Source organism: Chroicocephalus ridibundus, chromosome 2 (assembly GCF_963924245.1).
Source record: "Chroicocephalus ridibundus chromosome 2, bChrRid1.1, whole genome shotgun sequence".
Lineage (NCBI taxonomy): Eukaryota > Metazoa > Chordata > Aves > Charadriiformes > Laridae > Chroicocephalus > Chroicocephalus ridibundus.
Window position 1 is genome coordinate 134,664,949 of NC_086285.1, and position 15,615 is coordinate 134,680,563.

A 15,615-nucleotide genomic window follows, 5' to 3' on the forward strand; every position below is an offset into this window, starting at 1 on the left:
GTCTAGTATTCAAACAACTGTAGTTTGTTCTTCATGTTAGAAAAAAAACAAAGGAATGGAAAGGTAATCCAAAAACACTTCTAGATGCATTCCTCTTTTTCTTTGGGTTCTGAACAGTCTGTCTTAATACAGATATTTATAAAATATCTGCAGCGGGTGCATTTCCAGGTGGGGAACTCTGAAATGCTTGGTGTCCTTCTAAGGTAGGAAACGTGCATAAACCAAACCAGGCCCTCTTGCTACTGACAAACCCTGCAAGAGAATTGACTGTAGCATTGTCGTGGTTTCAATTGACAGATTGCTGTCAAGTCATTGCCAAAGCCTGGTTTTTGGCTCCACGTCCTTCACAATCCTGTTAATTTTGTGAATTACTGTTTTCTTCTGGTTTATTTTTCTTCAGTTTTATACACTTGATGAAAAACAGTTCTAATTGCAGAAGTATTACTACCTGCTAACATTTTCACCCCTGGATGTTGCTGATGTTTCCTTGGATGTAGGTAACTTGTGTACACCATGGAAGAAACAATTCATTTATAAGACCTAGAGAATGGGCTCATACATGTGGAGATTCTGAAGGAAATAGTGATGTAGAAGCCCAGTCTTCTAAAATATGTGACTTACGATCTGTCTTATTTGCAAGGCTATGCCTGCTATGAAGGTTGCCAGTTCCTGCAGCCTTTCCAGCACCAACCAATCACTTGTCCATAGCAGCTGGGTATCACATCTTACCTTGGTACCAGTTTCATTCAATCTGGTGTGAAGACCAGGAAAGTTTGAAATGACTCAAGGCTCTTTCCTAGACACTTGCTTCCTGTCCCTTTCCAGCCTTAAGAGTTTCCAGAGAAGGTCATAGATGACTCCTTTTTTTTCCTAGTAAAACAGACAGGATACATGCAAATTTTTAGTTTCAGCCTTTGACTATGTGGCATTTCCTTATCGGTGTCCCGCTCCTTTTTCTCAAGTTTTTGGCTTTGTCCACAACATTATTCATTAGTCCCTGTCTGTTTTTAATTATAAAGTACAATGCTTCTTGTCATTTTTTAATGTTATTTTTTTTTAAATTAAATTATCCCACAACCCTCAGCCTTTTCTTGCAAATGTAAAAAAATTCTGATGAGAAAATTAATCCCCTTTTAATACTTTAAAGAGAAATCTTTAAAGCTCTGAAGTACTTCACACTGTTAACCACACTCTCTAAAATCAAAAGGTAACTCATTTCACTGGAGCTTGCTTTACTAAAAACTAAAGTCATCACATTGGCAAAGAAGAAGAAAATCTGAGTAGATTTTTGAACGGTACTCTGAGAGCCTAACTTAGGTGATGGAAACTTCATTAAATTCTGTTTGTGCTGTAAAAATTAAGAGCACACATGTGAATTATTACAATTGCTGAGTATAACTTAATAGGTGGAAACTTGGTAAGCTGCTGCAATTTGGTTGCCCTGGAGTTCTGTGGTCATGCCGCGGATTTCTTCATGCCCCCACGTACAACACAGGCCCCCTGAGAAATGGGACAAATGTGCTAGTGAGGAGTTGGATCCACTATAATAAGATTATCCCACAGCTACACAGACCTCAGCGAGCAGCTATTTTAAGCAGGGAAGAAGAGAGAACAAGAGCAAATGACCGCAAAACATGTCCAGCTGTCTCCATTTCTGGAATACCGGGGTGGACAGTGTTGCTGTGGTGTGCTTTCTGTCAGCCTCAGGTAGGACAGAGCCCCTTTCTTCTCCCTTCATCCTCTGCTTTCTCTTCTTCTTGACAAGTTTAATGGTCTAATGTATACTTTAGAGTATAACTATAAGCTTTAATCTTAAACTTGGCTTGGGAAGAATAAACCATAAGCCTACTGGCAACAGACGGAGAGTTATTTCCAACATAATTGTTTCCACAGGATACCACCTGGTGTGTATTTGCTTCCCTTTAATAGCCTCCACTGGTTTAATGTGTTATATTCAAATCAAACCACTAAGCCAAAGCGCATACAGCATTTAAAATATATTAAGAATAATGCACATCACTTCTTCTTTCTTTCCACAACTATTTGCTTTCTTACTGAAATGCTGCCAGCTCAGCACTGGATATGCGCTGGTGCACCGCTCTTGGGTCTTGAATCCTCTACTTCTCTCTAGTATCCCTGGGCTTGGCTCCCTACTTCCACAATGAACACTGTCAAAGATAGGATGAGAGGATTTGTGAAGAGAGATTTACTCACGAATTGCCACAATTTTCTACTTTTTATGTTGATTGCCAAGCATGTTTTTGTTTTGTGAAGGCATAGCTTATGCCTTAGATACAGCCCCTTTATATTGCAGTGTCTTCAGCAGCAACCCCAGTCCCGGGATCAGAGGTAATAAACATGTCTGCTTCCAGCTGCAAAGAGATCTACTTCAAAAACCGTCACAAATGGTCCTGCAAGGAAAATTAAATTATTATTGCTTCTTTCTTTATTGAATAAATGTGTTTAACGTCTTAAAAGAGTTTTCCATTACTGTAAGGTTTTGGTGCATGCCAAGAACTAGGACATAATTTTTAATTCTGTCTGACTAACACTTTGAAATGGAGTACTTTCCTCTGCTGTACTGGTATACTGTTATTTATTTTTCTGTGATGGAATATTATGATAATATATATTATAAATCTTTCCTGAGGGAGATTTCAGTGACTTATAAGTGCTTATCTGGTCAAAGTACTCATCTGCAGCCAACAATCCAAATACAAAGTGATTATTTTGAAAAGCAATCACAAGTTAAGCACTTTTTAGATGTATTGAGAAAGAAGATAAAAATATCATAAATTTGTTTGAGGATTTTAACCACACATCAATGAGGAGGCTTGGAATTAAACTTCTACTCTCACCGTCTTGGATATAAACAAAATGAAAAGTCATAGGTATGAAGTCCTAAATTTTCTAGACTTGGATTTGTTTTTCGTACTGTTTATTGGAGTTGGTCCCTACTGAGTGTAGTTGCAAAGGATTTAAAAATAAATGAAATGAACTGTCACAAAACTCCAGTGAAGTAACACTATTGCATAGCTCTTCCCACTTCTCTTTCTCTCCTTTTCATCTTCTTTCTGGATCAGAGTATGTAAGAAAAAGATTATAGTAAAGAAAAAATATTTAGTAAAAATAAAATATATAGAAGTTTGTATCCTTCCTCTCCAGTGCCCTTCATACTGACTAGAAAGAGACAGAGCAGACTCCTCTTATCCATAGTTTGGGCCTTCAGTGAGTATGACGAGGTCAGGTCTGTGAGTGGCATTGATATGGGCATCAAAACCCACAAGCATCTAAAACTGCATTTGCTGAAAAGATTTTAAAATGATGGAGGTTATTTTGATTTAAGGACAATTTGACCAGACACAGTGGTCAAAGTTGTAGACTTCATGATCGTGGTCATAAATGGTATTTTAGCCCCGCTAAGTAGAACTTATTGTTCCCATTTTCCCATTAGCCAGCCAGATCCCTTTTAAAATGGAGCCTAGTTATGCTGGTTTTTTAAAGTATTGGGATAGTCTTGACTTGTGCAGTAAACGTGCAATAAGGAACAGGAGAGGATTCAGATGTTTCCCCGTGTGCCTGTCTGTCTAAGCCACCAGGGGGGACTCATTCCTCATCTATATCATTTACAGCAGCAAGTGTCTGAAAAACCCCACCTATTCTTGAACCAGGTCTAGAAAGTCACCGAGTTCAGCAGAGAGCTTGTCTTCATTCATGTTAAAAGAGTTTTTATATAAAATCCTGTAAACCTGCAGTGACCTTTCCAGTCTGCCCATGAGCACATCAGCCACCCAACGCACGGTGCAGCCAAGGAAGGACAAGTCTGGCCACAGAAGGACAGTCGCGCTTACAGCCGGGTAATGGTATATGTCAATAGGGTACAGTCAGCGCCGTCTCACGCCCACGTCAGACTGACCTGTGACTTTTGCTAAATCTATTGGACTGACAGAAGACTCAGCAGAGAGCCTGGCTCCACATCAGTGGCCATGGCTTTGTGGTTGAAAGGAACCTTTTTTTTTTTGACTCTACATGCACAAGGTAGCTCTTCTTTAGGGGCTGCTTCATCACTCCTTAGTGTCTGTCTCATTACTCCATTTCTTTTCCCAACTATTACAGCCTTCCAAATTTATTTAAATTTCATTACATATTTTACTAAGCAAAATGTGGCCATTTTGAAACAGAACTGTATTATTGCTATGACTACAAAGGGTTTGTATGTTTTATAATGTCCTATTAAACAACAGCAAAAATCTGTGTGCGATGCATGTACCCTGGAGATCTGTCAGGAAAGTTGTATTATTTTGAATTCCCACTTAAAAGCCAAATGTTAGAAGTTTCTTTCAGTCTTGAACTCTGTCAGGCCGGTGGGACTCTTCTTGTGGTCTGTAGAAAGATTTGGAAATGCTCAAGAGAATTCTCTAGCCATATTAAGTTTTCAATTTTTTATCTTATTTTGTGAATTATTACCTGCATGAACTCATTACTTGGTACTTTTAGGTAGTTTTAGTAACATTCTCACTCGCTCCCCTTCTTCTGGGTGCAATCAGTCAAGTTTCTGTGCATGTCACTGTTCCTAAATGAACTTCTGTGTTTTATGTTTGAACTTCTGAAAACAAATTTCTTAACCTTTTGCTACTTTATCTTTAAAATATGTAAAATATTACCCTGTTGTGCACAGAATTTGTGAGAAGAAAACCTTTTAGGCACTGTGATGGGGAGTGGGGAGAGTCAGAACAATTGATTAAGTTGTTGTAGGTAATTTGTATTGAGTTTCCTGCTTAGCACAAAACCAAATACCTGTCTATTTTGTACACTGCTTCTTTTTCATAACAAATTCAATTTATGATCGAAGAGGAGCCTCCATGCATACATACAAATCAAGAAGGTAACTCACAAGAAAATAATTTGATTAAGTTCTCTAAGTCATTCTTCCATAAATTCAGTAAGTTTCCATATTTTATTATATTCAGAAAAAAAATGTAATTGTGTTTCCTGTCAGTTAGATGGTGAGTGTGCTCTCTTGAATGAGCTATTAGACTTTTTTGATCTGTTTCTATTGTTGCAAGTTGCAATTTTGCTGGGTTTGTGCAGTAAAAGCTGACCCAGTTTAGTCCACAGAGCTGCTATGGCAGATACAGGAAACATATGCTATTCTCTGTGTATTGCACTAACAGACAGAAATAAAGGGGTGTATCCAATACCAGAAGTGCTTTAAGTTTCAGCTTTGAAGACGGTAGCTGAGATGGTGTGGGACATCAGCGGTTCTACTCAATACCATGTCAGATGGTCGCATGCAGCTCCCATCCTCACCTCCGTTTGGAAATACATCATCTCGTGACACTCCTCCAGAATGCCCGCGTGTTCTTAAAGCATGGTGAGCTTTGTAAGAGATTAATTTGGAAACCTTGTGAGAGTTATTGACTACCATATCAATAAATAAGTGGGCTTATTGACTACCATATCAATAAGGGTGGACTTGTTTTTCATCGTTTATGGATTTTTCTCTTGTTACATACAAGAAACTCTGTGAGTGATTGAAATTATGTCTTAACGAATGTTACGTCTGATGAGTCAACTAAACTTGCCCTTTATGTGCTTCTGGTAATCATAATTTTACTTCTCCTCACTTCCCCATTTCACACAGTTTTCTCTTTCATTTTTCACGCGTGGCTTGAGCTGCGTCGTCTGGGGAAAATGTAACAACAAAGGAAGAAATTCTTTTTCTTCACAAAATTTATTGTTATGTTGACTGATAGTGATGCAGCAGGGTTAATTAAGATTGCAGAGAATTTGACAAAATAACCAAATAGTCCCTGAAAACATGTGACTGAGGATGACTGTGCTGAATTTTTGTTCCTCTTTCCCAGAGCAAAGTTTTATTACATCGGATACCGAGCCAAAAAAGTAACCATGTTTGGACTTTTTTTTTTCATTTTATTCACCCCTGGAGTCAGTGAATTTCTTTGTACGTCGCCAGATCTAGAAATGTCATATACTTTTTGTGGTAAGTAAAAAATAGCTTATTCTTTTCTTACTGGTGTTTGCACAATAATTACTGTAGTCTGAGAAAATGTGAACTTCCTTTCAAATTTGTTTCTTTGATGAATACAGAAAAATAAAAAGAAGTTCAGCTGGAGTATATTTCTGTTATTAATTACCCTATTATAAGAATTATACTGCATAGGCATAAATATTACCACAACGCTGGTTGCAGCAGCTAAGAGAGAAGTTTACTCCCAAATAAAGCAGGCATGGTTTGATTCAGGAAATATTAGAAGATGAGGGATTTAAACTTGTTTTGCAAGTACTGTATTGCATAAGTTATCCACATTGATTTAACCAATATATTACAATGAAAAGCTTTTAGTATACGGAAAAAAAAAGGAGTGTGATATTCTGCCAGGCTGGAGGATCAGCCAGGCTGTGGGACAACATGGCGTGCCCCTTCTTGCCGTGTCTGTGTTGTAGGCCACTGGATCTATCTAGTCTAGTTCACTGAGGTTTTTTGGTCTATTCTGAAAGAACTTTGGCACCTCGCTGGTGTCCGTGTTGAACAGGCTCGGTGTGCCCATGTGGACCCCGTGGCCACAAGGTGGGTTTGGAGGAGATATTTCGCAAGGAAAGGCCCATGTCTTTTGAAAATCTATGTGCATTACTAGTGTATATCACCTGTTAAATAGCTATATAAACTGAGGGTCAGGAGGGGATGTTTATTTTGGGTACTTTGCTTTACATTAGTACTCATGTTAAAAAAATAACGAGGCTAAAAGTGGTGGTACTTCATCGTGCAAACCAAACCGTGGAGACCACAGTGAGTTTTGTTTGCCCTTTTTTCTGTCGCAATTTCCCATGCGTAGTTGGCTCCGAGGTGAGCCGCTGACTGCTGGTTACCAACAATCAGCCATTTTCCCTTTGCACACCCCTTGCTTTAATCCCCAAAACACAAGGCGGAATCCCTCACTGTCAATGACCCTGCCATCCCGTTGGCTCCCACAGGATTAGCACGGGGAGCATCCCCCTGTCCCAGCCTGCCCCCAGGCCCCCGGCAAGCAGGGCACTTCTTCAGCATCAGCACACCAGAGAGGGCAGAAGCAAGCTGAATTGAACAGACTTCTTTCTAAAAATGAAAGTAAAAATAAATAAAAATACTGACTGGAAACACTTCCAAAGGATTAATTTTTTTTAAAAATTAAAATATCAGCTAATGGGCTCTAAACTGGATGAGATACAGGTTGTATGATGCTTTATCACACTGCATCTGACACGGTGCATTGTACAATGCTAGGTGGGTCGGGTCACTCACAAAGAAAACCTACTCAAAGTCTCATTTACATTATCCTGGAAAATATGCTGGTACATTAAAAACATTTTTAGCTGTCGTCATCAAGTTTACATAGATTCCATGGTTAACATAATAAGGGATATTTTCAGCAGAGGACCATGCTGGCTTGATGCTAATAAAAACTTTGTATAACTTCAAAAGAGAAATAAAGGTACTTTGGCCTCTCAGTTTTGTGTGCAAAATATCATCAACCAAATAATTAACTTTTCTTGCTACTTGAAGAAATATTATATTGGTTTTGCCCTCTAAGCATATAAACAATTTTAAATGTAATTAAAAACATGTTTAATATTTACTATGGATATTTATATGAGAAAATTTTATAGTGTATACCTAATATTAAATACATTTTAAAATGTGTATGTTTATAGTGAGCATGTACATATGTACGTTTTTATTGTTTTCGTGGAGAAGCCTATTCACACTACCAATATGAAATACTTTTTCCTGTAGATTCTACAGCTCATGCTTTCATGTTTAACCTGACACCTTGCAGCACCATGAACAGACCCGTCTGGAAGGCTACTCTTTCCTGGATTCCAAGTGAGTCCCTCTTGACTAGACAATTATATTCTGCAAATGCAAAAAGCTGAGACACTTCATCCTAAATGCCAAATGCTTTGGGAGGTCAGTTTCTGTGATTAAAAACGGAATAGATGAATTACAGTGTTGGACAGAAATGATGATTTGAGGAAATAAGCGTGTTTGAGTTTTACTTGTTGGAGCCATTACCAGAGCTCTGCACAGTAACAGGCACTGTACATGCAAATCTGAGACGGTTTAGGTGCACATGCATTTGCCTGGAAGAAGCAGACAAGATTTGCAGCACACAATCTCTTCTGGCCTGAGAAGATCCAAGACATTTTAAGGAGAGAGAATATCATTAGGCTATCCAAGCATGGCAGGGCTTCTACTAAGAATATGCACGTTCCAGAAGCTGGAGATGGGACTGGATTTTGTATTCAAATGCAACTTTAATCTTTCGACCCAGCTTTAAGCTGTCAACTTGAGTTACTTATGAAGTGGCTGTATCATAAACTTCACCTTCTGAGTGAAAACTCTGGAGCTGGACTAAGTTTGCTTCCCTAGAAAGATATCTTTATGGTGGCTACCAGTATTCAGGACAGTTTGTTTGCAACACCTGCTTAAAACTAGAGTCCTCATCGGAGTATTTATTTGGCTTAGTTTTGGAGCCGAGTGAACTCTTTTGTCTTTGCTGAAGAAGTTAAAATAAATTTTGAAATTGTTCACTCAAATATTTTTTAAGACCAGTGCTTTTTGTTGAAAACCAGCTTTTTGTTTTTCTGGAAGTAACAGTTTTCAAGATATGCATTTTTGTTGGTTTTGGGGGGAGTCTTTAAAAAATATTCTATTTCAGAGAAATCTAATTTTTATCAAAATAATATGTCTGCATATATGTTTTTCCTTCCTACCTTCTTAACTAGGAAGTGACATCACCTTTTTGAAAGTTGTCTTCAACGTTTGGTATGAAGGTGCCAGAGCGCTCCACTGGAAAGAAGTTGTCTGCAGCGGAGCTGATGACGAATACGTAGAGTGCTCAACGTTGAAAGGAGGTCAGTGTGGAAAATACACGGTGCCTTTCCCTTGCCTGGCAGGTTCCCTCCACAACAGGGCCATATTCTGGCAGCCCTTTTTCACCACTAAGCAGATTTCTGAAAATACTGATAGATCAACCCATACAGACAGAGTTTTCTTTACAGAGCCTAGACCCCTTCACCTTGCTTGGTAGGCAGCAGACTTCAGAAGAGGCAGTTCTCCAGTGCCAGGACCCCACTAGAATAGAGAATTTCCAAATTCTACACTTTAACATCCATGTACTGCAGTTCCTATCTCTATAAATTAGGATTACTAATATCCTTCATCTCATTATGACACTTTTATTGTCAACATCTCTAAAATGACATGGAAAGACTGCATTTGACTGGACTGCACACAAAACGTGAGAGGAGTGAGGGGCACTACTAATATCCAGAACACAATTTATTTACATATGTGTCTGGGTGGGTTTTTAAAGAGATTCTCTACATCCATGAATAATGCTTTTTTAGTTAGAGAAGAGTCAATCCTGTTGTAGGGGCTAACCAAAATTATCCCGATGCAGACCCAGATCCAGAGAATTCAGACTGGATGTCAGACTAAAAGCCAAAAAGACCAGGAGGGACATCAAAATACGCCATTCGTGTTTTCCTTTCTTTAAAAAATGAATAACAGCTCTCTTCGGTTGTCATTCAGCTGAACTACTATTACAAGTTAAATTATTGGAGTTATCACAGGAGGATGGGTCTGCAGGAGATGTTGCAGGGGCACTGTGGTTAATTTCTATTTTCTAACATGTGGTTTAGACAAATAGAGCTCTGGGAGAAGAAACAGGTGAGGGCTTTATCACTGGAAGGGTGAATGGCATTGGTGGTGCTGCTGAGAGATATACCATATTGCTTTGAAGTTATTTAGGAAATCTGATTGATGGCTTTATGATTAAGTAACCACTTATATTATAATTATGCCTGTTTTACAGAAACAATTGCAACAGAGTTTGACATTAAAGGTGCAAGAATAACGTTTCCAAAGGTACTTTTCAGTATTTTATGTAAAGAAATAACAGTAGTAAAATAACATACTTACTTGTATATATTTTCGGGGAAGATATGTTTGCTGAAACTCTAAAAATCAGCAAAAGGAAATGTCAGAAAACTTTTTCATGCTTGAAGTGATGACTTTGGAATGGTAGCAGCTCTGAAATGCTAAATGTCTTCAGGTTATTATTCCTCTATTATTCCTCCTTTATCTTATAAAAGACAAGACCGAAAGTATTAGTTAATGTCACCTTAATAATTGCATTTTGTTTGATAAATTATTGTGTTTCCTTTTACTTGTTTGAGTAAATCCATCCATATTCTTTCCGCCCATTTCATTCTTTATTGTACGTTCTTTTCACACGCTGGTCTGTTGCTCCCTGAAACCCTTTCCAAAGGTTTGAAGAGGGATAACAATATCCAAAAGTAAAAGCACTGCAGCACCAGTCCTCAGGTTAGCACCCTCTCATCCAACACCCGCCTCGTCAGCCACATGAGCCTTCCCAAGACCCTAATGTCAGTCTTACCATCCCTATTAGTCCCCACAAATGTCACTAAGGAGCTCCTACTGGCACAAAATCTCCAGCCTCCCCTTAACTCAAAGCTCATGGGCCTCTAACAGTGTTGAACTCAAGCCCAGCAGCTCTTCTAGCCCCAGAGCTGGTAGTAGACAGGAATCTCCTCTGCCGTAAGCAGTCCTCCTGTAGATGAGGTGCTTGTGGCAGACTTGGTGCTTCCTGATGGGACTCTGCCAGACCAGGAACCAACCCTAATCATAGCCTTTAAAGTAAACGGGAAACTCTTGCACGCCTCCCAGTCTTTAGCTTAGTCCTAAGAGCCCTTCAGCTCCCAGTTTGCCATATCAGAAGAGGAAGGTGGCAGATGTCCAAGAAGGTAGGGTAAGACCTGGGTTCAGTAAGGGCCACCAAGCTACTGTTTATCCCAGTGCCTACAAAAATCTGTCTGTGAGAGGGTGTGAAGATGGGTAGCGAGACAACAGCTAAACCCGTGACTGTCCAGTACAACAAACTGTTACACGACTGGTCAGAAGCTGTGTGGTGTGTAGCCTGGAGGATTTCCCTGGGACTGGCTGTAAAATACGGAGGCTGTTGTTGCAGCTACCTATGGTCTGCCTGTGGGTATTGGGGCAAAAAGGGGGCAGGAAGCAGAAAATGGAAGTGTTGGTAGGGCTGAATCCTTGCTAGCTGTCAGCTATGAGGGCTAATAGGGTTACTGCCTCACAGTGGGGACAGAAAAAGGCCCATTGCTGGAGAACGCAGCCTGGCGTATCAGCTCAGGTAATTCCCACTTGTGGAGAATTGTGGAAAGCATTACCCAAGAGAAGGGCTCTGGAAGGGGGAGCAGGCACCCTCGGGAGCACAGGACTCACTGGTTTGAGAGAGGCCCCTGGCAAGGGCAAGCTGGACCACAGCCTACTGCTGTTCCTTAGTACCCCGCTCATGACAAGGAAGTTGAGCAATATTTTTTTGTGTATACATATATCTGAATATACCCATGATTACAGTCCCTGATGGGAATCTTTCTTTTTACGTCTTAACAGAAATAACCAGAACCATCTTGGACATGAACAAGCAGAATTATGCACTAATTTTCTTTTTTTTTCTTGCTTGCTTTTAGGGCGATTATAACATTATTTTACAAGGATTCTCTGATGATTCTGAGAATAATATGGTCATATGTTTGAATTTCACCATGATAGTAAAACAAGACTCTTTCTGACTGGGGCAAACATTTCAAATAATTCCAGAGCATGGAGGTTGCTTCTGCAAGCAACTGGAATACGAGCTGACAAATAATAACCTCATTAATTTTCCTGAGGTAGAATACGTCAGGTACTGTCTGGAAAGCTATATGATGGATAGTCTTATCCATTTATAACACTGCTGTAATCAGGTGCTCAGCCAATGCGTGCAAAATCACTGGGAATTGGGCGTCCTGATTAATCCACGGAATAACCCTGACTGGATGTCAGGCTGAGGACTGCATTTCGGTGCTGTGCCTTGAGTTATGAAAAAGCCGATTCCTTCAGACTGCGATAAATTAATACAAGAAGTTTTGAAGTGTAAGAATTGGAAGTTGACCAGTACTCAGTTTAAAATATAATAGCAACTGGATCTGGGAACCCTGTTGGTTTGGGGTTTTTTTGTTGTGTTTTTTTTTTTTTTTTTTTAAATAAAACTTTTTTGTACAGTCAAGTTGAGAAATGGTTTTTATTCTCCTGTTATTTTCTGATTATCTTTAGAGGGTTCCCAAGGTTCTGCTCCATTTGCACTGAGCTGAATCAGAGGAGTAACGATTTGTTACGTGGTGCTAGCTGATGTGAATAAAATCCAAAGGTGTTTCCAGTTACGCTGATCCGGTATGGCTGAATTTCACCTTCCAGAGCTGTAACTACAACCTCGTAGTGTGGTTTTAGCTCTTGCTCGGAGTCCAGGGGGCAGAGACTACACAAGCTGTCTCCTTCATAAGCAGGAGAATGGTCGTTGCCCAACAGGTTGATCTTTTTCTCAGTTACCAAAAGCGTGCCTAAAGCTCCAGCTGTGGCTTCTGCCTCTTGGGCAGCCCAATGTTCAGTACCCGCCTTCCCTCTCGGCTGTGCCTCCACACCTAAGACTTTTGGTCAGGTTTGATCGAGTATAAGGTTTGGTCCTTAGGAAGAGAGCTGGGGTCCTTTCAGACCTCATGGTGCTTTGGTGCTGCTGTACGGTGAAAGGCAGCCGGCCGGTGCAGTGTCCAAATGCTGCCTGCCTTCAGACAGGTGCCCTCCTTACAACATCAGGATGGCACGTCCACTTTTCATCCGCAGCCCCCAGCCAGCAGTTGCTCAGTGAGTGCTCAGACACTTTTCTCTAATGAACGGGCCGGTGTTGAAGGTGCGTGTTGCCCTGGCCGCCAGGTCGTGCAGTGTCCACCAGATTGCTTCCAAACGCCTGGAAAAATGAAAAACCAGAACAAAACTTTTTTAGGGTGCTAAGTGCCAAGTATGGCAATCAGCAGAAGTGAAGATTTTAATCTCACTTTACACACAAAGAGATTTTTCAAACTGAGTATCAGAAAAAAAACTACACCAAAACCCCACATCCAAATATGTAGATACTCCATTTAAAAATTGGTTTCAGTACAGCTGGTTTGTCAATCTAAAGCAAAATCATCAAAACCCAATAAAAATATAAGAAGCAGAGCTGCGTTATGGTGGAGACAAGAAGCCACGATGACATCCAAGTGGCAATGGCAAAGCATCTGTGCTTGTGCTCCGTCCACAGACCATTCCAGGAGCAGCCTGTGATCGAGTACCGCCGCAGCTCCTGTTCACCTTTGAAACAAGTTACTAGAGTTGCAATCAGTTTCCTCTTAATCTAAAATATCAATCAAAGAGCAGGCAGAGAGCCTGATAACCAATTCCCACTTTTCTTCTCCTATTTTTCTTATTTCAAATAGTATTACTGGTTTAGGGAAGAGTCTTACTGTATGATGTCCCTGTGTACCCATTTCACAGTGTCCAGCAACTACCTGGTGGAGCCTCAAAACAGTTTTTTAGTGACAAAGTATTCTGAGATTTTTGCTGCCCTGAATTATTTGGGGTGTTAGAAGAAATGTTTTGTTTAGTAGGAGAGACTAACACCTCCGGGAAATCAGGGACATTCACATGCTTGATTTTTCATAAGCACACATTTTAATGCCTTATAGATGTTACAGAAAATTTACAGTATAGGTAAAGGTAGACATAGAGTTTCTCTATCTAAATAGGGACATTTACAGATAAACATATGTATTCACTGGCTTGCATTGCAGACTTTCATAGTGTAGATCATCTGAAGGGTTATGATTACGCGCACCAGCAGATAGGATTGGAGGCAGAACGCAGGAGCCACAACTTTATAAAGCAAAGACCTTTCAAAGGCCTGAAGTTCTGTCCTGCACGTGCCTGAAGCTTTCCACTTATTGCAGTTCCGGTGGCTGCCGTGCCATGTTCCCCCATGGACAAGAGGAGACAGGTTTTTATAAGGTCTAAGACCAATAGGAAACAATTTACCCAGAAAATTGCAGTGATACCACAGGGTGAAGGGCACAGCTGAAGGCAGAGATTTGCTCCGTGTGTCTTGTTCTCAGGACAGAGCTGTTAGAGAAGGCTTTCCTCTCTTCTGCTGTTGTCTGAAGTTGACAACAGTTATCATTTAACTTTTTTCCTTTGCAAACTTTCCCGAGCCCATACTTAGGGCTCTACAGCAAAGAGGAGTCTACTTAGGATGAGGTGAATTACTTGGGCTTGGTGAAGGCTGGTCTGAATGTTTCCCTTTTCTTCAATTTATTGGGTCAGTACCTTTGATACTTTTTTTTACTTCATTTCCTGGCTCTGTCCGGAGCGTGAATGGTGTGAATGCCGTGCAGTAAACCAGTCACTAAGTATTTCTTGCTTAAAATATTCAGTGAGACCTACAAGTCCTGAGATACCTGTATTTTGCCAGGAGTTCCCGTGGGCTGCGCACAGCCCCCTCCCCTGCAAACCGAAATGAATGAAGGAAGGCCTCGCCTGTGGCATGCTTATCTGAAACTAATATCTAAAGCCTTCACAAATATCTCTTTTTTCTCTCCCTCATTACTGTTGTTTTTAAGCGGCTGTCAGGATTTGCTGCAGATGGGAAAATAGCTTTTCTTCACCCCCTCACCCTCTGTCGCCAAATATGTAATTATCAGAAGAAGCAGTTCCTGTAAAATGTGTTTTCCAATAAGAGCGCACACTTTTTGAGCTGTGTTATTACTGTTTCATTTGATAAAAACAGTAAAGCATGCACAATTTCAAATGAGAGAAGTCCTGCTGACCGCAATGACATACACATTTGCTGGCTGAAATTCTAACATCATTTGAGACAGACACACAAAGAAAATCCCACGTAATTCAGGTATTACGACAGCGTATCTTGTTTCCAGGGATGTACTGGAAGGCATAAGCAATCCCTCAGTCACCAGTTAGCTTGGCTGGTAAAAAGCACGCATACTCATACTGAACAAATAAACTACATGGTGCCTGCAGCAAGGAGCTGGACTTGACGATGCAGGAGTCGCGTCCTGATCTGTGTTAGAGGCATCACAAGAGAGACATAGCAGCGTTAATCCTGTCATCAAAAAAATCACATTTTCTTTTTTCTTGGTGGAAAAATGCTAGTGATTGTCTATGAAGTGTCGACGTAGCACATTATGCTGAATAACTTCAGCTGCTTGGTTCTGCCCGTGCCTTCCTGCCAGCACAGGGAGTCCAGGGGCAGCAGATGGGGACAGTGACATTTCTAACGGGAAGAGACGGGGAGGGAGGGAAGGAAGGGAGGGCAGCTCGTGCCTGCAGAGCTCAGGGCAGAGAGCACAGGGGAAAGGAAATTTGGAAACTCTCCTTGCTGGCATTAGAAATGACCGGACTTTGGAAATCCTGCCAAACAGTCACTGTGCATGCGCACTGAGTCCTGTGGATCCCAGGCGCAGGGGCCGTGCTGCGTGGCTGCTGTAGGTGGGTATGTCCATAACCTCTTTTTCTCCAGATGCATTTTACTACTGGCAAAGAGAGACTTTATATATATATACATATATATATTTAATATATATATACACATTATAAGTATACGTACATATATGTATATACAATTAATACATATTAATGTATTTGGC

At 40.5% G+C, this 15,615-nt stretch overlaps 1 protein-coding gene across 1 annotated transcript; it reads left to right on the top strand.

Moving 5' to 3' along the window:
• Positions 1-5,669: 5,669 nt before the first annotated feature.
• Positions 5,670-12,087, top strand: LY96 (lymphocyte antigen 96). Its single transcript, XM_063324021.1, is given in 6 exon segments — positions 5,670-5,894; positions 5,897-6,004; positions 7,796-7,885; positions 8,788-8,916; positions 9,879-9,931; positions 11,575-12,087. Coding segments are annotated over 6 exon segments (543 nt in total). The 5' UTR covers positions 5,670-5,833; the 3' UTR covers positions 11,677-12,087.
• The last annotated feature ends 3,528 nt before the right edge of the window (positions 12,088-15,615 follow it).